This window comes from Rhipicephalus sanguineus, chromosome 5, assembly GCF_013339695.2.
Source record: "Rhipicephalus sanguineus isolate Rsan-2018 chromosome 5, BIME_Rsan_1.4, whole genome shotgun sequence".
NCBI lineage: Eukaryota > Metazoa > Arthropoda > Arachnida > Ixodida > Ixodidae > Rhipicephalus > Rhipicephalus sanguineus.
In genome coordinates, this window is record NC_051180.1 from 32,446,156 (window position 1) to 32,471,468 (window position 25,313).

At 44.4% G+C, this 25,313-nt stretch overlaps 1 protein-coding gene across 2 annotated transcripts in view; it reads left to right on the plus strand.

Moving 5' to 3' along the window:
* Positions 1-25,313, plus strand: part of LOC119393436 (uncharacterized) — a 220,306-nt gene that overhangs the window by 173,257 nt on the left and 21,736 nt on the right. For both annotated transcript variants that reach the window (XM_037660453.2, XM_037660455.2), the window contains exon 2: positions 14,881-14,982. In XM_037660453.2, coding sequence (XP_037516381.1) covers positions 14,881-14,982 — 102 coding nt within the window. The remainder of the gene's footprint in view (positions 1-14,880; positions 14,983-25,313) is intronic.

Consider the following 25,313-nt stretch of genomic DNA (forward strand, 5'->3'; position numbering starts at 1 on the left):
TGCCGTATTTAGCGAATTAGGGCTAAAATTCGTCTCTCGTATTGTGTATACGGTAGGAAAGGCTTTAAAGACCAAACATGACGACGAGTGAAACGGCGACGACGAATATTTTATTGATGAAGCGGTCCGTGAAAGGGTTGCTGAATGAAGCAAGACGATTGAAAGTACGTTCACACACTGCCGATTTTAGCGCGAATCTCAGGAAGTTTGAGATCTGCTGCAATAATACATATGTATGGAAAGCTGGAAAGGCTTCCTGAATTTTTAAAATGAAGTATTTGTGGCTGATTGTTTTGCCTGAATATAGTTAATTATGAAATGTCGGGAAACTCGAGATGTCCATTCGCAGTGCACGATTACAATTCACTGCTTCAAGTTTAAAAAAATAATGCCTTTACTGATGTCACTGCGGAAGTGCTTCTACAATCGAATTCATCGCATGAAATTGGGCGCATGCGTGAAACTACGGCGTTAGTTTTCATGTTTGTATATGCTGGTTTAACCAACTACAGTTTACACTCTAGCAAGCAATCGCGTATTTGTGGCGTCTCTCTACCACGCAAAACAAAACAATTGAAAATAGCTTCAGCTATCTCGCCTGCTTTCCGAGCAACAGGCACTTATTGGCCACGAACGGCATGCGCGTGGCAAAGCATTCTTGGTAGGAAAGTAGCAAGTGCACAGTTTTAACTGCGAAGCTACCTTCGTCCCCTTCTGCTTCGCTCCCATAACACGTACGCCGAGTTCTCCGGCGTAATAACCTAATAAACTGTAATAACCTTGATGGGCGATAGAACGAGTACAGAGAGAGAGAGAGAGAGAGAGAACGAAAGAAAGAGGGAGAGAAAGAAAGAAAGATATATAAAGAAAGAGAAAGAGAAAAATTCTTCGCGAAAAAATTCTGCTCGAGGCGGGATTCGAACCCGTATCCTCCCGATCCGAAGGCTAGCGTCCTAACCACTCGGATATAAAGGCACGCTAGCGGAGCATAGCATAGCATTGTATAGTATAGTGTAGCAAGGGGATGGGAAAGGGAAGTGAGCGTGGGGAGGAGAGATGCGTTGGTGAGGAGGGAAATGAGAAGGGGAGAGAGTAAATCATAGCATAGAAAGAATGAGAAAGGGGAGAAATGGAGAGAAAGAAATAGAGAAAGAGAGAGAAAGAAATAGGGTGAGAGAGAGATAGAAAGAGAAAGGATAGAAAGGAGGAGGAAGCAAGCGAGAAATTGAGAGAGTGAGAAAAAGGGAAAGAAAGGTATGAAAGCGAAAGAAATAGAGAGGGAGAGAGAGAGCGGAATAAATAAATAGAAAATATTATTAGTATTATTATTATTGTTATTATTATTATTATGATTATTGTTATTATTATTATTATTATTATTATTATTATTATTATTATTATTATTATTATTATTATTATTATTATTATTATTATTATTATTATTATTATTATTAGAATTATTGTTCTTGGGGATTTCAATGCACCTGGAATTGACTGGAGCACGCTTACTTTTTCTCATTACAATCATTTCATAGAGAAAAAGTGCAGCCTGCTCTTGGACTTTCTGGCGTTTAATTCCCTACTGCAACATAACTCAGTCGTCAATTCCAGTGGCAACGTCTTAGACCTGTGTGTGTCAAACGATCAACCCCTTGAAGTTTCCCGCTCCGACATCTCTCTTGTACGTCCGGACAAATTCCACCCACCACTTAACGTAAGATTATCCGCATCAGCCGAAACAACGAGCTTCAGCAGTTGCGTAAACAAATCTCCGAGATTTGCCTTCAAGCGAGGTGATTACACGGGCCTCTATCATCACTTGTCTACCGTTGAGTGGTCACAGGTTACTGACAAACCAAATGTTGATGAGCAGGTTGATCGGTTTACGGAGCTTGTGCTGAGCAGCATGCGTAATTTTATTCCCCAATATACACCTAAACAACGTAAATATCCCCACTGGTTCTCATCTGAACTTATCAGTGCACTAAAGCATAAAGATCACGCACACAGGAAATCTAAATGTTCTCCATCCAGCGAGTGGAAGGAAGAGTTCAGCTTCTTTCGAACTCTCTCTAAACGCCTATATAAACGGAATCATAGTTCGTATATTGAATTCTTAGAAAAAAGCGCCTCTGACAGGCCGGCTGAGTTTTGGAAGTATGTACGTAAACGGTCCAGCAAAAGCGGAGAGTCCTTCAGACTACTGGACTCAAATGGGGTAGAAGTGCATGCCGTCGCTGACTGTTTTGCCACGCATTTCTCATCCGTTTATAAGGCCTCAGACTCTAGCACTGATATCAAACAACAGCCCAAGGCGGTTAGCTCATCCAGTGCTTTGTCGCTGGATGAAAATCTTATCTGCGAATGCATTAAGCGCTTAAAACCATCCTTATCATGTGGGCCAGATGGCATCCCCTCCGCCATACTAAAAGCTTACGGTAGTATATTTGTCCCAGTACTAACTACGATATTTAATATCTGCCTGGACACTTCCACATTTCCAAGCATGTGGAAAACTGCTCGTGTTTTTCCAGTATTTAAGTCGGGCTCTAAAACAGATGCTTCTAATTATCGCCCGATTTCTCTACTATGCGCCACATCAAAGATCTTCGAGCAGGCTCTTCACAACATATTGTCTTTTAGTGTGAAAAACTCATTGATTCCTAATCAACATGGTTTTCTCGCTGGCCGCTCAACTACCACAAATCTTGCTAGTTTCATGACGCAGATCTCCACACCTATTTCTCAGAGAGGACAGGTTGACGTAATTTACTGTGACCTGAGCAAGGCTTTTGACGTAGTCAGCCACACGCTGATTATGGTTAAACTTGCGCACTTTGATGTTGACTTGTCAGTTGTGAATCTCCTGCAGAGCTATCTGCTCAATAGATATTGTTATGTTGCCGTAAATGGCCAAACGTCTCCTTTGTATAAAGTGACTAGTGGGGTCCCTCAAGGGTCGGTATTAGGCCCACTCCTATTTTTAATTTACGTTAATGATGTTTCTTTTGCCATTCGTAATTCTTCTTTCCTCTTGTATGCCGATGACATCAAGATTTTTAAGGAAATTCATTCAGTTAACGACTGTCGCTTGCTGCAGTCAGACTTGCGCTCTTTTTCCGAATGGTGCGACGGTAATAACCTTTCTCTGAATACCTCGAAGACAAAATTCATGTCTATCACTCGCAAAACATCTAGCGTGTCATTTCAATACTCTGTCAATTCTGTGCCGTTATGCAAGGTTTATGAAATCAGTGATCTTGGTGTTGTTGTTGACAGCGCGTTAAACTTTTCTTCTCATGTTAAGCGTGCTGCTATGCGGGGCCTTCGTTCTCGCGGATGTGTTTGTAGAATATCTCGAGAATTCAGGTTTCCCATGGCCCTACACAAATTGTACACGGCAATATGTCTTCCGCAACTTGAGTATGCGTCCGTGATATGGAATGGCATTGCTCAATCCAGCGGTAACATCATTGAACGAGTCCAGAAAAAATTCCTCAGCATATATAACCATCGCTTTGCTAAAAATGACTCTGGATCTCGTTCAAGTACTGCTGAATTATTATCACTGCCATCACTTCACTGCCGACGAAATCGCTCTGATCTCTTATTTCTTTACAAGCTAGTCCATGGTATCATATCCTGCCCTGTATTTCTCAATTGTGTAAATTTTCGAATTCCGCGTTAGTTAACCAGAGAGAATAGACCGTTTCATGTACCCGCCTGCTTCTTCCAACACTCTACCGTCCACAGAATACAAAGTCTCTATAATGTTAATCAGTGTTGTACGCAACGGCGTTCCAAGGAACGACGTTCCAGGAACTAGTTCCTTTTTTGAGGAACGGAGGAACGCCACCGTTCCATTGAGGATCGGTGGAACTGTAACGGTAACTCGTTACGTTTACGCAGGAACGGCAGAGGGAACGGCGCTCCTTCTGTAAACGTTCCTCGACATTGGACAGGCGCCCGTACACAGCACATAATGCAGAATAGGGTGGATGTGCGTGAGGCGCAAAAATCTACCGCTCGCCCGTCAATTGACTATGCTGCAACCTGGTTTTTAAGGCGCCCGCCGGGTGCACAGGGAAGCGCGCGATGTCAAGACCGACCACGCGGGGGAGTAACAGCTGATTTTCATTTCTCTTGTCTGAGTCAGTCTGACAGCAATCACGGGCCGTTCTGGAGTGTAGACACACCTTGGAGGATTTTTACTGCCGCCAGGAAAGGGCACGCAATTTTTTTTTTACTTCGGTGATCTTTTTGTTCGGCCAACTCTAAAGTAGCTTTTGTGTGTGTGTGTGTGTGGGGGGGGGGGGGGGGGGGGGCGAGGGAGGTTGCGTATTCGGGCGGTTCTGCTGCGCGTCCCCGTGGCCTTGTAGGCATAGGGAAAAGTTGGGGAGCCGACTTACCGTAGTCGAGTCGCCTACGCGTGGTTCGGCGGAGTTTTCGAACAGCGTGAATCGTTGTCGCGAATGTGGTGTTTGACGCGCATGGGACCGAGGAGGCCCATGCGCGTCACAATACCAGAGGCCGCAGAAAATAAGTGAAGCACCGACGTGCTAACCACCGAAATCCCGCGCAGTGGCCTCTCACTGCGCATGAATGGTCTTCGGCCCCAACGTAACGGTGGCGAATTACACTTTGGTTCTACTCCTTGGGAATGAGCACCTTGCCGCGTGCAGCGTACTCTTCGCGCATTTTATTGGTTTTTATGTTCGCGCGCTGCAGACAGTTCCTGGGAATGTTTCTCTCGTAACGTGGTCTTTAGCGGCTGGCTCGATCGTCCCTTTAGTATGTCGTGCATGCCGCCGGCAGCTCTCGACAAATCCGTCTTTTGACACCTGGTGGCGTGGACAGTGGGGAAGAGGACCTAAACGCAGTGGACGCGGATGCTGCAGTGGCGCCTGTCCGGTGCCTTCGATGGTTTCGTTTGGACAGGCATCCACTCAACATGCGAGTTATCTCCGCGGCTAGCGGTCTATAACTTTTATTATAGTTCAGTTCGACAGCCGCTGTACCGATAACATGTCATGCAATAAACAATACGCGTACATCCAGCTACTACATTCTTGTTGCACCCGCTGAGCCTGCCCTCGCCCCTACGACCACGGTTGACTTGTCCCTATTTGTGTACAACATGGCGGTACCCTGAAGCCCTTGATGGAACGGCTCTTCAATATTGCCAACATAGAGCTGACGGGAAAACAGGTTCCTCAGTCGGATACCAACATGGAGATGCAACTCTTGATGGGTGCGAACAAAAAAATTTACTAAGTTGCGAATATGTATCCTGGACATCATTTTCTACCCACATTGCAATATCAAATCACCACTCATTAAACTCCTATGTATTGTTCTTTTCGATGTTGTTTCCTGTGCAAGAAACCTATTTATATTGGTGCATGTGTGGAAATTTTTATTTGAATATCTGAAGCGCAGTATTCTGATGGCACAGTTAAACACTGACGTGGAATGTGCCCCATGTGTTGCATTTGTAATAGTCGAGCACGAAAGTTGCAGTTAGACATGTCTGTAGTATTGCCGGTGGTCTCTAAAAAATTCGTTTAGGAGCGCATTTCTTTCTATGTATATCCTACTGCCGGTGATGTCAAATTCGTAAAATGTATATAGCTCTATGTGAGCTTTAAATTGCTCACTTTATTTCGCCTCAGGGTTATCCCGCTCTATATTTTGATTAAAAATAGAAATGTAACGTTAATATAACGACACGTTCCAATTTTCGAAATGTAACTGGAACGAGTTCCCTTCGCACTGAAGGAACTTGTAACGGGAACTCGTTCCAAGATTGGGAAGGAACGAGGAACGAGCTTTCGTTCCTGATTTAGAGGAACGCGTGCAACACTGATGTTAATTTTCTTGATCTTGACGTTTTTCATAGCCCACAATCATTGTTTTTATCCGAGCTTTGCACTGTTTTGACATAGTGTGGCACAATGTACAAAGTCTTCCCTTCTCAGTCTTTCCACATAGTTGTATATATGCAATCTAATTTTTTATGCCCCGTCAATATTTCTCGTGTTGTCTTATTTTACTCCTCCCCTTTTGTGTTCATTTCTCTTTGTCTACGTGTTTTTGCTCTTTTTATTTCTGAAAACTGTCTGTATTGTATTGTTTATTTTTATTGTTTTTTTTTGCGTGCGCCAGCACAAAGACCTTACGGTTGTTCCTGGGCACGTTAAATAAATCATTGATTGATTGATTATTATTATTATTATTATTATTATTATTATTATTATTATTATTATTATTATTATTATTATTATTATTTAAGAAAGGAAATGCAAGTAAGCCAGATGACAATTATTCTTTCATGGCAGAAAGACTCCCCAAAAACGCCAATTTTTCTTATGCTGCATCAACGACTGCTTCAATTGTTGCCAGAGGATAGTAGCTGCGCGAAATGACACCACGGCCATGTGTATCCTTGTCTTTCGTCCACCAACAGAACGTGGTCGCCCGTTGATTCTTCGGATTCTCAGTGCGACGAGAGGGATTGTTTCTCACCATTCGAGAGAAACCGGCAGTCCTCAACGAATATGCGTAGTATAATTATAATTATTCGGATGTGGAACCTAAAGCGAGATAGATAGATAGATAGATAGATAGATAGATAGATAGATAGATAGATAGATAGATAGATAGATAGATAGATAGATAGATAGATAGATAGATAGATAGATAGATAGATAGACATACAGATAGACAGACAGATAGATAGATAGATAGATAGATAGATAGATAGATAGATAGATAGATAGATAGATAGATAGATAGATAGATAGATAGATAGATAGATAGATAGATAGATAGATATCAATTTAAAGCACGAATATGAAAGTAATAACTACTGTTATGTTATACACTTGGAGAGCTCAGAAGGGCATACAGCGTCCCACGGAATATTATTTCAATGGATACCGGGGCACTATATTATTTTCTTTGCAATGTCACTGCTTTTACGCGAGATTGTTGTTCACATTGATGTCTTGGGAGTTTTTTGTACAAGTTTATATAGACAACGAACTGATAGTTATTAAGATGATTGACGTAACGGCGTAGTAGTGCCTGAAGAAAGCTTCAAAAACATTTCGCAACACGCTCGTCTACTGTTTAACCTGCAAAACTACGCGAAAGAGTGCATAAAGATGCACATATGGCCGTGCCACCTGTTGAGAAGCCACGGAGTAGCCGGCACCGTATTTGTGCACCAACATATCCTTCTGTATCTTCACATTAATAATACTGATAAATGAACCCCCGAACTAGTTACTTGCGCTCAGAAGAAATACATAACATAAAGATACATAACTGATGCCTTACCAAATCACCACAGTGATTTGGTAAGGCATCATTCATAATTGACTGAGCGTATGAGTATCTGTTATAATTGACTTGCATGATTGAACTCATTTTTCTGTTTCACACCTTCTGTAGCTTCTACAATGACGCACTTTCTGTTTTAATTAGCGAGAGAGCAGGGGCACGACGGGAAAGGAAATGAGCGGGGGAGAAGCGACTTCTGGGAGTCCTACATAAATCGCGAAACTATAAAAATGAAGGGTGTAGGAGGGTTAGCGGAGGCGCGTGGAGAAATACACGCACTCAGCTATATAGAAAAGCAACGGCGGCACGTCATTACTCTCCCAGATCGTGCCAGCGATGTCGTTTCCGGCCGGTAGGCATCGAAAAGAGCTCTTCCCGATAAGCGACAGTCGCCGAGCCCCGGTGACATCGGCGAATAGCTCTGGGTTCAGAGGGCAGCGTAACAGGAAACAGAAGAGTACGGCTACTGGCCCGGCGTATTAATGACGGCCAAAGGGAAAAGACAAAAAAAAAAAGAAAAATGAGTAAAAATAAAGCTAGCTTCGACCTCAGTTAGGAAATGAAGAGGGAAAGGAATAAAGAAAGGAATACCTCTGTTGAAAAGTAGATAGAGAAAGCGTTGTACGCAGAGAAGCGGGGATGAGAAATAAATGACGTCAGAGGTGTGGAGAGGGGCAAGATACATTGTCCTGGTGTTAGATTCTTCTCTTTCGGCGAAATTGATCTCCTACGCTGCTGCCGCTGCCGCTGCTCACTTGTTACCGAAGAATAACGGGCCACACCCGATTTTGGAAGGAGCCCCGACGTTGCGCTAATTAAAAAGGGGACTCTGACTCCTACATATTTCACTGCGATTAAATCCGGCCTGTCTAAGACGGGCCGGATAAGCTGTCGCACGGAGCAATGACTTTCGATAGACGACGATCTGTCGGTGCTGAAAGAGACGGGACGTTTAGCCTTCGGGGAGGTCGATTAGCCAGTACAATCTTGAGCTGATAACTTTTGTTTGGCAGAGATAAGGGAACACGGATAAAAATTTATTGTGCTCGTCTTGCGGATTTAAGGCTGTCAGATCTCCTGTCGGCATCCCATCTCCTTTCTTGTTTCGTCTTTTTGCGATAAGAGAAAGTGATTGTGAGCACGCACCAACTAACCCGCCATTGCATTGTGCTGAACGCCTCGTGAGCCTGTACTTACATTTGTACTCATACACTTAATTAGTATATACTACCCGTCTATGAAACATACGTAATGTTATAACGTTTAGGTCAAAGTAAAAAGTGTTTTGGAACTGACACATTCGTTGCGTTGTTGCCCCAAGTCCCAGATTCTCTCCCGCTCATGATACTATCTCGTCTATCCCCATAATCTCGCTTCTTAAAGCTCTCGGTTGCTGAGGCTTTTTCTATCGCAAACATATTTCGTTCAATCACGTCTCCTTCGCAAAGCTTCGTCCACATAGGTCCAGAAGGCGGGAACGTCTTGCCAAAGTTAATATCTCGTCTACCCGCTTATATACTTTCCTTTCGCCATGCATTTCCCAATGTCTTACTCCCGGAAGAACGACATCACCCGTAGCGAAGCACTGTTCTTTTTTGTCCCGTTGAAGCCGAGCACGTTCACACATACGGAGCGAAAGGATGGACAGAGACGCAATGACATAGCTTCACTCCATCCTGTCTCGTTGTGGATTTCGGCGAACAAGGCGTACACGCCGAGAAAGAGAGAGAGAGAGAGAGAGAGAGAGGATCTTCCGGAAGGCAGGAGGCACGTGCGGTCATGTGATGCAATTGCCGGGGAGTGGACGTGTCCAACGAGGTACAGGCAGCGGGGTGCACACGCGCTAGCAATGCTGGTGTTGCACACCCTAACACCACAACGCCGGTCCCGTTATCCCGTCTGCTTTGCCCGCTTTGAGCGTACAACGCCTCCCTCTTCTAGTTCGTCCATATTATCGTTTTTCTTTTCTCGCTTTTTCGAGTTTCCGAGGATACTCTTATTTCACTTTTTACTTCTTTCTTTCGTATCACACGTCGTTTGACACGCGCGTCCCGCGGCGTTATCTCTTCCGACGTGCTTCTGGCGTTGTATGTACGGGGACGCGCGAAATGTTTCCTAGATGCCTCGTATTTCTTTATATTTTTTTTCCTGTTGTGTCGCGATGTGTAGTTCAGGATGGTTTGCCGAGAGGCGGGCGGAGTGCAGGAGCAAAGAAACAAGCCAGTGTTTATATGGTGAGAGGCCTATCGTCGCTGATCCCGGAAGTGCATGGCCACCCGAGCGCACTTGTGGCGGTAGACGTTATAAATTCCGCAGTACGCGCGGCGTGAAATAATTAGTGTTATGCGATACAGGTGAAGCGCCACAACAGCAGGAAAACACGTCGAGAAAGATGAAACAAGCAAAATAACTGAACTTAGCTTCGTAAGTTCTGGTGCTTTAGATGTCCCGCACTTGTGTCGTCGCGCTTGTTTTTGTTGCGAGTAGGCTTGCGTTTGATTACGAAGCAATTATAAGTATAGGAACTATACCCACGAAAAAGTTATTTTTTGCTCAGCCAGTTAGTACGCTCCGACAAAGTGAATTGACAAGCCGAAAAAAAGTAGGCGCAGCTAAACACGCGTGGAATGTGGAGTTTCTCGCTGTGAGTAGCGGAAGTGATAACTTGAACTCGTGCCTTTCTAGCTCAAGCCTGCTGACATGCACGTCGTGCTTAGAAACCAGTGTTACTATGGGACAGGCGTGACCCCCTTTGAACAGTGAATTTTTTACGTCAGCGCCTACCGGCGACATTCGTGCTCACTAGAGTACTTTCGTGATGAAAAACTGCGCGAAACGGGGGAGTTTCCTTCTAAGTACTTTCGTTACAGACAGGCAGCTTGAACGGTTCGTGAAGTTTGTAATTGAAAATTTCCGAGGCTGTGGAAGTTTGCATTTGGTGGGTACATTCACGCTAATATTTTAAGGCCCATTTAGTACGTCGACAACTACCTCTATCACATATTGACACAAGTTTCCCATGGTGGTTTCCTATACGCAAGGAAGCCGATATGCAAGGAAGTTTCATCTACAGCGATTTAGTCACCGTTGCAGCTTGGAAGCTAAAGTGTACGACCGCTGCGCCTCATATTCATATCGTGCTTTTGCACCTGGAAACCGTTTATTTCATTTTTAAATTTTATCTACAGTGCTTCTAGAGCATTTCGTTCACTATTCAACGTCAGCGTGACAAGGAAAAAAAAAAGCCGACTATGACTCAACTATAACATATATAGCCACGCCATCTTGCATGAAGGGTGAAATTCTTGCCTCACATTTCGTGGCTTTCGAATCTCGCCACACGAATGCCTGTATGAATAACACCAGCATATATCTTTCCCGTTTTTTTTAAACGCCAACCAGTGCCGCTTTCAAGAGCCGCTACAGCAAAGACAAAAGGTCATTTCGACGCGTGCCGGCCTTGTCTTCAAACTAAGGCCACACGCGTCTTGTGTGTCGTGCGCGAAATAAAAATAATAAAAAAGAATAACGCTCCCTCGGCGTGTTCAGCGTCTTGGACAATAAATTCGCCCCGCGTCAGTGCAAGACGCGACTCAAGAGACCCCCCGCTTGACTCAATAATTCACCCCGCCGGAGACCGGGGGTTACTTGCTGGGATATTGATAGGTTGAACCCTGGGACGCAATCCGGGTGATGGTGTCTCCAGACTCGGTGAAGTCTGTAGCAGAGCTAGCTTTGTTCGTATTTCTTTCCTACGCTGCTGTTCGTGTTTGAAATGATTGGTATCCCCGTGAACAGACAAAGTTCAGAAGTATCGATGGAAAAGTTACCCTTAAAGTTTGTTGGAAAGTTCTGGAACTTTAATACTTATCACTATGACGAGAAACTGAAACGTAGATAAAGCGCCAGGGTACTGTAGCGTTCAAGGATGTAAGAGGTTGTAATCTGAACAGTTGGAACATCACTTAGAAAAGCCTGGAATGGACGAAGTTTGGTGAAGCTATGAGTTGCATAATTAGAGGATAATGTTTTGCAAATATTATTTCGTTCTATAAAACAGCGACTAAATACACTGCTAAATGAAGGAAAGAAGGGTTTCTTCAAGGGAGTTTAACAGATGAGTATGACGATAAAAGCGGCCATTGAAAACCGTCATTGAGCTAAAGAATTGAAAAGATTCTGGTGCGAAAGGACGGATTCGAAGAAATTTATTTGCACGAGATGTGATTCGAATTTGACTGCAGAGAATAACTGGCAGGAACTGTAAACGACAAATTTTCATACAATCCTCACATTTGTTCGAGAGTTCACTGGTACCTACTCGAGCCGGTCAAAAAAAGAAAAAAAGAAGAAAAAGGGGGAAAGTGGGAGGGAGGGACCGTTGCATTCAGAACACCAGCGGCATCTTTGGCGAGAAAGATTGTCACGTGGTAAGAATGAAACATGTTCTCATTAAACAATGACGTCATATGCCAAAGCTCTTGCAGATTCGGCTTTTTGAAAAATCGTCAGTGATCCTACTGTGTTCAGTGATCAGCTCACGTAACAAATAATGTTAGGACAGGATGATAGGCAAATGTTGGAAAGGTTAGCTTCTTGTCATGTAGCTGGCACCCTAACTCTTCTCGAACTTACCTTCCCTTGAGTAACTTAAAGTAAAAGAAAAAAAATTAGATAAACCAAACGAAGCAAAACTACCGTTAGAAAACGCAAGAACACTTCGTGGCAATAAAAAAAAAACACGCACACACGCAATTTCCTTTCAACACTTACAGTTCACAGTTACTTCATGTGAACGACGTGGATCGGGTAGGAATGACAAATATCCTTTATTGATAAGTTTCGACAGCCACTTAGAATTCTGCAGAGGTTTTTGGCCCGACTGGTCTGTCTCTTTTTCTTTTCACGACAGTGACATGGAGTCTGTGAGGTCATATTTTAGCTCAGTCTCGTCTGCAATGCCTTTATTATTATTATTTTTTTTGCAACCCTCTACATCCCTAGGATCCAGACCTAATCCATCTTTTAGTACTGCGCCAGTCGCAGATGTCGCAACGGGCGTGTTAGAATTTTTTTCATAAGCCCGTCGCTGACTGGGCACTATCTTTTATTCGAGGATGAAGGAATTCGCGTACTCGCGTTTTGCGCCGGCGCATAATGCGTTTTTAAGCTCGTGCTGTAAGCGACGCCTTTACGCAACAACGATACCCAGCTAGCGACAACAGCTTTCGTAATCTCTTACGGCACCAGAAAAAAACAAAACAAAAAAAACACGCGGAGTTACTGAAGACACAAACACTTCGTCGCGTATTATTCGCCCGTGGATACCGCTTTGTTTCGTTTTAATGCTTTGCTTGAGGCCTTTTCAAATTTTTAAAGTCAAAAGCTAAATTAAGCTTCAACCCTTGTCACGGCACAACACTGCTATGAAATTGCACCAACATTGTTTCTATATATCACTGAAGGAAAGTAGTTATAAAGTACTTTAACTTGATTCCTGCCTGCTCTGACGACGTGTGCTTTGGATCTATTGCTGTAGATGTCACTGCCGCGCAATATTTGTGTAGCAGCGAAACCGGGCTGTGAAAAATTCTCGGATGAGAGAAATCGCACGTGACGTTATTATCGCGAGCGTTGTCGCAGTGGCCGTGTTTTATCTAGTAAACGACTAGAGGTTATCTCCGTGTTATCTCATTAACGAAACGTCTGCGAGATTTCTCCGTTACGATAAATCGTAGCGACGTGCCAGACTTCGTGAATTTCTTTGACGCTTGTTCAGATGAAACCCTTAATGTTCTGACGTAGTACGCAAATTTAAGTAGACTTTCTCAAGCGTGTGCGTCGTTAAAAATTGTTAGGCGGTACTTTATTACGTACTTATCTTTTCCCTACAAAAAACATTCTGAAGTTCCGCGGATGAATTTACTTTCTGCGCACAAGTAGAGTGCGTTTTTGCTATCTTACGTAGTTACTGTATTTAATTAATCTTCATTACTTTTTCAGCAAACTAAGTTAGCTGCTGAACGTAGTTGAATTATTAAAATTGGACGCAGTGAATAAAAAAAATGAGAAGCAAGTATGAACATTGGTAAGGATGAAAATATCGCAGTTGAACCGGAGTCCAGCATACGATAATTAATTTATTAAAAAAAGGAGGGAGGCACTGGGAAATTTTTTCGCGAACTCTATATACAATGTGTTAGAAGTCTGTGAAGAACTGTTCACTCATCAAGTATTGAACAGGTTCTTAGAAGTATGACGTTATGAGTGCCATGAAAGGGATATTACACGAAATCACATTGTGAAGCGTTCCTTCTCGCGGTGGCGTAAGCTTGGAAGAACGCGTGTCACCGGAGCAAGAAAGAATGCAGCTATAATTTCCGACAACGAGCTTTATTGAGAGATTTAATAAATTATTTTCTTGATTGTTCGGCTATATTGAGTGCTACATTTTTATGTAACGTTCAATATAGTCGACATACAGCGTCTTTTATTGTTGCTTTATTTGAACACACCTCACATAGGCTGTGCTTAGACGGTGTTTACGAACGACGTACGTGCACTTTGTAAATGCAGCGCATTCAAAGTGCTCATAAAGTAAGTACCTGTACTTTGTACGTACAGTGCTTAGAAAGTGTAGTCAAAGTACATAGGAAGTTTACATAAAGTGCATGCTTAGGGGTTTGTCTACCGTGTTGTCTACGTGTGTACACAAAGTGTTTATACAAGCACAGATAGCTTGGAAAGCCTGGAGATCGAATGGACGTTTGGTCAGAGAAATAACAACTGAGGTAAAATAAATTGCTTTGCCCTAATGTTTTTGTACGTCTTGTTACACATGGTGTCATTAGTAAGGCCCTAACAATATGCACGTTGCATATTTTTTGCATACTGAACAAAAAGACTTTCCCACAGGCAGCCTAAAGGTTGCATGTGTTTATGAGCCATAATCAACCTCTTTACTCACGTTGAGAGGCGCAAGTTCTGCGAGAAAAAGTTGCTTACACTTTCGAAAGTGTTATTCAGTACGCTTTTAACGTTCTGTGCCGATTAATTTGAAGTATTCTTAGCAACTGTATGTTAATGTGATGTGTAAGATCATTGGTAACAACAACAACAACAACAACAACAACAACAACAACAACAACAACAACAACAACAACAACAACAACAACAACAACAACAACAACAACAACAACAACAACAACAACAACAACAACAACAACAACAACAACAACAACAACAACAACAACAACAAAACAACAACAACAACAACAACAACAACAACAACAAGACCAACATCACCACCACCACCAACAACAACAACAATAACGCCTGCGATTAATGTGAAAAAACATCCGAAAGAGCGTATGTGTCCGTGATATGTTTTCCTTTCCAATTATAGCGACGCTTTCTGCGTTTATCGTTTATTTTTTCGCCCGAGAAATATTATTGGGCAAATTTACGCTGTGTCAGCAAGCGCGATGTTACCGCTGTAAAGATGCAACATGTTTACGGTTTGTGTTCTTCTTGCAGTCCAATATGACGTCACCTGCTCGAGCACGGAGATGAAGGTGGTCGTGTTCCTCAACAACTCGGCCTCTGTCACGTACCTCGAGAAGCTCAAGGCCTACTCACGTGAGTCAGATTCATTGCGTGGGACGATCACGCTTTTTCACGAAACCGTGGCTCTAGGTTGTCCTTACAAATGCCTTAGAGCTCGCACCCACCATCTCTGCTTATTCATAGATCGAGAAGGAGGGGTTTGAGGGGAGGAGAGACTGCTATTTCTGCAACATGCAAGGGAGAACGGCGCAGCGTCGTGTCGGGAGGGGTGAGGGTGGAGGGGCTATAGAAGTGAAGTGAAAGATTAAAGAAAGTGGAAAGAAGATGCTAGCCACCTAGTGCCAGGTCGGGTACCTTCACTGGGGTCGTGACGCGAATGGACGAGAATAAGCTCTGTAGAATCCGCGTCAAATGTTTAAGGACCACGACACACAAGAAAAATCTTAAAATTCTCGCTGTTTCGGCAGGCAGCTTTGAATTTAAATTTTCGGCTTGTTCTACAGCACGCTAACAACATGTACTGTGCAGTTAGACAGAATACAGTCACAAATTGCTCAGAAATTCAAAGTTGTCTCAGACCTAGCGGTTTCTACACATTTGACGCCGACTGTACATCAGCATAGATACATATTGCACGACTGACATATACAAAATATAATATGGATCTATTCTTTAAAAAAATAGACATTACATTCATGTGGCCAGAATAGCATGCCTTCTCTTCAGTGCACGAAGGAAACTGTTTCCTAAAAACTTAAGATTGCAGCTTAAGCAAAACTTAAGCAACTTGCAGCTCAAATGACACTACGGCATTTGTAGTATGGTTGGGTATGACTCGTTGTGCGAATTAATACGCCACATTCGTATTAGGAGGGTTCAGGCTTGAAAAATTCAAAGAACCAGTTTTTTTTTTTCTGTAAAGCTCTCACTGCCCCAACTCGAGTATACTTGCAGAAAAGCCAGCTTTACAAAGAGTAACACGTGCGGGTTAAGAGACGCAGGTGAAGTGTGCAGGTGAAATCTAAGAAAGCATTTCAAAGTTTTCCTGTGCTGTGTGAAGGATACGCTGCATAAAAGACACCTATTTTACGCTTTGCGAGGGTCGTACAGGTATAGAAAAACGTGGGCGCTGCTGTGCCTTCGTCGGTCCAACCCCCTTTGTGTGCTCTGTACGAGGAAATCATTTGTATAAAAGAAAGAAAAAAGCTTCGGGGAAAAAGAAATAAAGTAAAGAAAGCATAGTTACAACCCTCAACTCTCCCAGTAGCATAATATTAGTTACCAGAAAAAAAGTGAGCTCAGAGCACACAGATGGCACATCATTTACATCCTTGCACTCGTGTCCTTTGCAAACGCTGGGGGTAATCTAGGTTTTGCGTCACCCTCAGATGGCTCTTAGATTTTCTGCACCTCTGCTCACGTTCGCGTCCTATTTTCGTTGCCATTTGCAACACAATCATGCAGGCCCGTAGCCAGGAATTTTTTTCGGGGGTGGGGGGGGGGGGGCACTTGCTGAAAGCCTTGACTATTTGAGAAAAACGCCTACTTTCATTATTTATTTTCGGTAAAAGACCATGTTTAATAAAAATACCGCCCCCCCCCCCCTCCTGGCTACGGGCCTGCAATCATGCAAGACTTGTGTGAGTAGGTTGCACTTTTTCTAATTTACTGATTCAGACAAGGACGCAAATGGAGGAATGTAACTACTACTGCATATGAATAATACCCATTAGCGTATTATTTGTCTTACGGAAATACAAGGGCTTCATTGATGCCGAAGTAACTTTGCTAAATGAACACTGCTACTTCGTCTTCATTTCTACACTGTGATATGCGTATCGACCCGAATATTCGTAGGACCACTATATCACACTAATTTCGAGTGGTTCTTTCCCTCCGTATCGTCCCATATTGAAGCATGCGACTCATTCCTCTTGAGAGTGTAGGATGTCCGATTTCTTGTGAAGCCCCCTCACCAAACTCAGCAAGTGAGGCTTTAATAACTGTGATGGTAAGGTACACATGATTTTATTGATGTAGCTGTAATTTCAAGAGCCAGGATATCGAACACACATGTGTGCTTAGTTATTCATCGGTCTGAAACTTTTATGCTAAATAACCGGGGGGAACTGAACCGGTGGCCGTGACGTCAGCCCCGGAACGGCATAAACCACTGAGCCATAGTAATGTATTGATTCTTAAAACAGAAGCAGCAGCATTTCATCGACATTGTGGCGCAAAGCACTGGTTTTCTGAATGTTGATAAAACATCCATAGCCCTGTTCTTTTCTAGTACTGTATAAATGACTCTTACGAAGAACGCTTGTGACATATAATGTCATCACGAGAGCCTCAGCTAAATGCGTCCTCACCAATTGCTATCACACGCTTAGTTTTTACGTATGACTAGAAACATATCATGCGGAAAAGCAGCTGATATTTGTTATTATTTGTAGTAGCAATATTATCATCTTTCGAAAAATATGTAGAATTAAATGGGAGGAATAGAATAACGAGATTTCTGGCAATTGCCACCGTGAGCTGGACAACGTGTGTCTCATGTTCAGGAAGGATGGAACATAATGTTGAACAATAAAGATACGTAGAAGCCAATCAAAGGGAACTGGAAAACACGATCACAGTGCATGATGATTAACAAAAAAGTGAAATAGTAACGAAGAATATAGTGCAGTAGGAAAAAAACTGCTACATAGAGCGCATACAAGAATGTTAAGAAAAAATTTTTTTTTCTAGTATACATGTAGCTAGAAGAAATAATTGTCTGGCTGGCCGGTTTTGCACTACTGAAAAGGTAAATCAGTGCAAAAAAAGGCAACTTACACAAGAAAGGCAGACAAAGACAAGCGCTTATGTTTGACCCCATTTCTTCTGTAAGTTCCAGTTCGCTGCATTGATTTGCCTCTCAATACATAATGCATGCAGAGGGTGATACGCACATACCTTTTTTTAACGCAGCCTTGGCTTTTTCAAGCGAATGAAGTTTCTCTCATCAACGTGCACGTGTATCCGTTCGGTGTTTAACCAGATGATGAGTCTGGCTGTTAAGTTGTAAAGCTGTTTCGTCTCATGTAGGAGTAAACGCGCTTTAAAAGTTCGCGCGTGCCTCTTACTGCAGAATTATACAGCTCATATTTTTTGACTCGCCTTTCTTGAATCGCTGATCTTAAGGCGCTAGCGTCAAGAAAAATAACGAAAACGGCAAACTGGGGCTATATTCAACAAAGTAAACATTGCTACCTTTGATGTTTGAATGGATGCGACTGTGTTCATGGTGGCCGCTCGCTGTGCACGCTTTTTGAAACAGTGCCGAGCCATCCGCACTCTCAGAATGACAATTTAAAAGGCTTCACGTTTACGGTATTTCCGCTAACAAGTTTGACTCGAGAGAAAAAAAAATCTTCAAATAAATGAAACAGTGCTGTGTCTCACATTATTAGGAGTCTAAGTCAATGAAATGCGACACAAAACCAACCACTTTACTCTCATTTTGAATGAGACAGGAAGATTAACTTCATTAGGCGCTCAATTAGAGGACTTCAATTGCTTTCTTTTTCTGTGCAGCACCTAACATAGAGCCACGCTTCTGTTTCTAATCGTCTCGACTCTAATTATTCGTCGTGTGTAATTCTGTACAAAAAGCTTCAACTTGTACGCGCACTGTTTCGGTGTCGCTGCTCTTTCTTTACGATCGATTAAGTGCTTCTAGCTCTCAATGTAAAGCTGATGCATTTAACTCACCGGTGTTCCTTGAATGGCAAAAGCAAACTCATTATGCAGTTTGCTTGTTTCTTCGGTTTGCGAACGGCTTCGGTAAAGACAAGTTTGCTTACATGCAAATCCGTGGAACACACTGAATAGCATTACCCGGCCGGGGTAATGTCACTGGCATGGAGCTGCCATTCAGTAGGGGAAGATGACAACGACGTTGGGCCAAGTCTCGAGCTGCCCGGTAGGCTTGAAAACCGATGGGCTCTGTGCAGCGCTGCCTTGTCCAGTGCTTATTGGCTACTGCATATAAGAATGCTTAAATAAGCATGCAATTTATCAGTATGTCTTGTATGCATTGAATATAAGGATTTATTATTGCTGAAGTGGCGGGCACAGGTTTATAACAGCGTATGCTTAAGAGTTCCCAATGATTTTCTTTTGTTACTAAGGGGGACAAATAGTAGTTGCCGTCGTATTAGTGTGCCAGCATCAGCTATTGGTATTGTAGATACTATGTAGTGATTTGTAAGGAATAAAGTGGCGTGAATCAATTAAAACGATATAACTAGTTTCGTGTTAATGAAACTTAATAACTCAGCATCGTCTAAGGCCGTGCATAACGACAGCCATAATGCTATGGACTTCCAGAACGTCTGTTATATATGAACCAATCACGCTATCCAATTGGCACCTTTTTGTGCCACATCTTCATTAAGTAAGCAGCACAACCAGCCAGGATGACATAACCTAACATATGGAACAGCAAGAAAAAATCTGGCAGAGTGTTAATTATGCAGAAAGTTGTCAGCTATTTAAGTCTTTCAGGTAAATGAAAACGTTTTGCACCAACGTTATGCAGAAGCTAGGACCCTTTTCTCTCCATTTACGCATTCCTTACTCCAACAAGCACGTGAATGAACGAATTATTAATAATTTAATTAATTAATAAATAATTAATTAGTTAATTAATACGCTAACTTGCATTACGCCCAGGCGCCGTCCTGTTTATTTCTCTACTTTTATGCACCATCTGTAAGTTCCCTTCATTTTTCTCTGTATAACAGGTATTTGTTGGCATGCCTTGCGCTTGTGTGGTCGCTTGTGTGTCGACCAAATTGCCTTGCTTGCCTTGAAGCTAACTTAAAATTCTTTCAGTTCAGCGTTCCCTGAACAAGAACTCCATATTGTGACTTCATTTGTAGTTATATAGATGCATTTGGCACTGCGACACGACACCGATGCCGCCTCCGGTGACCAGGCGTTGGCGACTGCTTTGAGACTTCGATTCGAGGCTTTGCAAATTTCCTCTAGTTCGCAAACACCTTCCATCGTCGTTACGTTTACTCGTCAAGGCTACAGCGAGATGTCTAGCGCAACGCGTTAGCCCCGTCGGCGTTGTTCAACAGCAGCGCGCATATCAGCTCGCAGCGCTCACACGACGCACGTCGAGAGGATTTCCTTAAGGCTTTTTCGGAGGCCTCTTGCTCCGACTCAGGAGCCGTGATCAATATTTGACAGAATTCCCGTCGCTTGCTTCGAGGACGACGACAACGTATCAGCGCTCGCCAGGAGACCCGCCGAGGCAGCTTCCCGACTCCGTGACCGCGCGCGCTGGTGTGTTTCGAGCGTCGTGCGCCTCGACGACCGTGAGGGATTGGAGGCTTGAGTCGACGCACAAAGAGAAGCGATGAACAAGCCATAACACTCTCGCCGACCGACCGCAAGTAAACAATTTCGCGCGACGAGTGGTCTCTGAGGATCACTCGTTTTTCACGCTCTACGCGGATGACATTACGTATAGGAACGCCGGCTATACGAGGCATGGGATTAGGCAGGTGATTGATGCCGAACCACGTCCTTCTCGTGGCTGCGACCACCGTTCGCCTTTGCCCACTCGCGCCGCTTCGATAAATTCGTGATGAACAAAGCTGATATTGAATGAGGACGTGCCACAAGCCGCTGCTCTGGAAGTGCAAAACCTGAGCTCGCTGCACGCTTGCGTAGCTTATGCTGTTTGCGATGCATAGCTTGCTATAGGAATTAATCAAGCTGATGAAACAGGACTTTCGAGGAGCTGGATTCGAAACTAGCGCACCCTATGGAGCTACCAACGCAGGAGCTTAGAAAGTGTTGCCCCCGTGGGGATTTGTTTGGTCGCGTTTTGAACGCTATGGCGTCTTATGTAAATTTCAAAGTAGTGGATTATGCGCATTCGAAGTTGCCTCAGATTCGCTTTGCGTGGTTATTTGGGGATTATTGGATTGGTGGGGATTAAGGCCTCGAAGTAACAAAGGCTTTGCTAGAAGCGGAGAGCTGAGAATTAATCTTTGATCAAGCGGCCTTTATTAATACTCACGCACAACTCGGAACGTGAGCGGTGCTACATTTCGTCAGCATAATAATGCTGCCACCGCTGTTGCCGGGAATTCAGACGTGTGGTATTGACTGCGATATAATCAGCAGGAGCAATAAAATATCAGAAGAATTTTGAATATATTTTAGTATGTATGCGGGCGAGTGAAAGTGGATCCACGCTACATGGTTAATAATTTGTAAAAGTCTTGATAATCGGAACGGCAGAAGTGTTGGTAAATAAGGGCATGACGCTGATTATCTGTAACAGTATATATTGAAAAGCTCCGCCGGTGGCAACAGCGTATCATTGACTTTGCTGTGAGCTAAAGCAATTAATACTTGATGAATTCGATATGGATTAGGTTGAAAAGGAAGGAAGGAAAACAGAGGTGATAGGAAAGGCAGGGATGTTAACCAGGTTGGAACGACCAGTATGCGACACTACGTTGGGGAAAGAGATGGGGAAATTGAAAGACTTGCATGAGCAGCCGTAATCTGTTCAGGGACAGACGGACTGTGACGTTGTGTGTGTGCTCTCTCTCTCTCTCTTTAATAATTTGCACAGAGAACATTACGAGGTCTGTGGGCTAATGAAGAAACAAAAACGGCAAGTAGCCGATGCTACGTCCACGAACGGTAATCTCTGTAGCAACAAGGGTACCAGTATGGGCTTGTTGGTTGATCGTAAACTGGCTTGTAGCATTATGCTGCTGCACAAAGTTTTAGAAAAAACACAGCCCCAGGACCGGACGGGATAACCAACGCAATGTTGCGAAATTTAAGCGACCAAACCCTTCAACAGCTCGCAGACTTCTTTAACAAAGAAGTCTGGTCACCAGAAGGAAGAATACCGCAACGCTGCAAGCAGGGAACTATTGTTCTAATTCCAAAACCAGGCAAGCCCCGGGACTTGAAGAATCTAAGGCCGATATCTCTTACCTCGTGTCTAGGAAAGCTCTTTGAGAGAGTCATCCTCACGCGCCTGGCACACCATATAGAGCGACACAACCTGCTGCCAAACTCTATGGTGGGTTTTCGGAAAGGCATCTCCACCCAAGATGTCTTCCTCATGCTTAGGGAGGACGTCCTCAATCCTCCACCGGGTAGTCTGGACAGGATCCTACTAGCGCTAGACATTACTAAGGCTTTTGACAGAGTCTCTCATGGAGCAGTCCTGGAAGGCCTTCGAGATATCGGATGCGGGGAACGCATTTACAAATACATACGAGACTTTCTGACTGGCCGTACCGCAAGTATTGTTTTGGGCACAACACGCTCCCCACTATATAGCCTTCCAGACAGGGGAACCCCGCAAGGCTCCATCCTTTCCCCACTTCTCTTTAATCTCGCCATGAGAAGAATGGTTCTTGACTTACAGGAGGATCCCGACTTGGGCTTGGCCATTTACGCAGACGACATTACATGCTGGGCTAATAAGGGCTCGTACGGAAGCAGGCAGGACGTACTGCAAAGGGCCATTGACGTTATAGACTGTCACATGAAGAAAATGAACATGACTTGTTCACCGGAGAAATCGGCATACATCCATGTGAGACCGAAGTACACCCGGGCTGACAGATCCCCAGAGCTCCAATTAATACTTGCAGGCAAGACGATCAGGAGAGTAGCGCAGCTTCGAATTCTGGGTATGCACGTCCAGGAAACGGGGAGCACCGCGCACACCCTTGCGAATCTCAAGCGCACGGTCAGGGGTATAACCAGCCTCTTGGGTCGCATCTCTCGCAGTAGAAAAGGAATGCGCGAAGCTGACACCTTACGGCTAGTGCACGCCTTCGTAGTCAGCCGCATTACCCATGCACTGCCTTATCAAGCAACTCGTAGGACAGACATCGAACACGCGGACCGACTCCTTCGAATCGCCTGCAAGGCAGCCCTAGGGCTGCCTCAAAACGCCAGCACCGCAGCTCTTTCTCAGCTCGGGATGCTCAACACATATGAAGAATATGCAACTGCTACGCTCCTTGCGTAGCGGGAACGGCTAAACACCACGTCACAAGGACGGGCTATACTGACCAAGCTTGGCTTTCCTCTTGCCCCGCAGTACAGTGGAGATAGCACAGAATTAATCCCCCCGACTATACGTTCACTGATACACGTGGCACCAATACCGCGTCACATGCACCCGGACTTCCACAGCGCACGACGCCAAGCTCGTGCACGAACGCTTCGCAACTACGGCACTGATCCTGACGTGTACTACACGGACGCCTGCCCCTCCGACCCCACTCCAAGTGGGTCCCGCACGTACACGGCAGTGGCAAGTAATAGAGGACATCTGGTGGCAGCAGCGACGATACGCACATCTTCCGTGGCAACAGCGGAGGCCGCTGCAATCGCCCTGGCCATCACAGATGCAGACAAGCGAGGTACAAACTCCACCGTCCTCACGGATTCACAAAGAGCATGTCGACTTTACATGCATGGCACACTACCACGAACTGTTCTCAGAATCCTAGGCTCGCACATCGCATCTGACCACGGCATCATTTGGTGCCCGGCACATACGGGTGTTCCCGGGAATGAACGGGCCGACCGACTCGCTCGCGCAGGTACATACCGAGCGACGGACGCCCCTGACAACGACGAGCGACCCAGCGGTCGAGCCGACATCCTCAAAGCTCAACGGCTCGAACGACGCACTATGGCACCACCTCACCCGAATCTGAACAGAGAGCAATCGAGAGACTGGCGCCGACTGCAGACGAACACGTACCCCAACCTACACACACTTTCTGAGATACACCCCTCCGAATATCGAGATGAATGCCCCTGGTGCGGAGGGATACCAACACTGACACACATTACATACAGCTGTACCTCGCGTCCTGTTGCGGCAAACTCCACGCTCATAAAAACACACACATTACCACACTGGTCGTGGGAGGCGCGACTCTCGGATCAGGCCTTGGGAAGCCAACTGGAAACCCTGGACCAGGCCCGGCGAGCTGCAATAGCCAGTGGAGCACTGGACGAAGGGCCCCACCCACTTTAGGTGCTAATTAAGGAATAGTTAATAAACGTTTATTCTCTCTCTCTTGTAGCATAGCACGGGTACAAACGAGGACAAAGAAGAAGTACAGGACGAACACAAGCGCTATAGCAACCACAGTTTTAAGACGTGATCCCGATAATGGTATCTTGAATCTCTACGAATTCCAAGCTTTATCAATATAGTGACACCGAGAGTAATATTTTTGTCTGGATTTAGAAAAAGGCTACGCACGTTCATTTTCGTATTTGTCAGTGTTCCCTCTTGACTCTAGATGCGATTGCTATAAAATGGGCTAAAAAGTGGCGTTCTCACATGACTGAGACACACATAGGTTTTCCCGTTTTGTTCACTGGCACAGGATAACGTTAGCACGTTTTGTTCCAACGACAAAATTTTAGTCAGTTCAAGTAATGACACCTCGTGAGTTCTCTCGTTTTTTTTGTGTTTGTACTGAGATGCACTGGAGACGAAAAGTTCTGCGCTCGTTTGTCGAAGTTAGGCGCCACACCACGCGAGCGCTATCTCATGATGTGTCGCAGTAATGGAGGGGAAAAGGAACGAAGTATTTTATTGCGATAGCAATTATATGGATACTCTCGGCTGGTTTTTGCCGTCGGCATCGCCGTCGCCGTCATGTCCCGTACACACACACACACACACACACACATATGTGTGTGTGTTTGTACCGGGTGTCCCAGCTATCTTTAGCCAAGGGTTAAAAATACATTATTAAAGGCGGGCGAGTGAAATCAGTTGCAAATTGCTGATAGTCACCTTGCGCACTACAGACAATTTTTTGTTTTGTAATTAATTTTTTAATTACGATTATTTAACTAAATTGCTAAATATTGACTTTAGGCAAGAAATGCGACTTGCAAATCTCGAGGGCGTCTTCAGAAACCCCAATTGCAATATTTGCGATAAAGAAAGTCTCACGTATACTATTTTTTCCAAGCTGCAAAGAAAGCCCGCGAAATACATAAAGAACCACGTGACTAGCGCATTCGCGCGCAGTGAACACGCTGCTCTCAGCCGTGGTTTGAGCGAACGAAATCAGCTGCGGCCGCGATTCGCCGGCTCCGTTGCAGCGGTAGGCCGATAAGTTGGCGGTGGTTTCTTGGCGCGCGTCAGCCAGTTGGCGCGCGTGACGGTGCAAGTTGTAGCGAGCGCGAGCCAAGAACGGCAAGCAGTTTCGAGCTGCTCGTCGTTCTTCGCGTGACATTTCGATTTGTTGCTCTCGCATTCATTACTTCGCCCTTGCGGTGAAACTGTTACTGTTCTTTTTTTTGTACGCTGTAGACACACT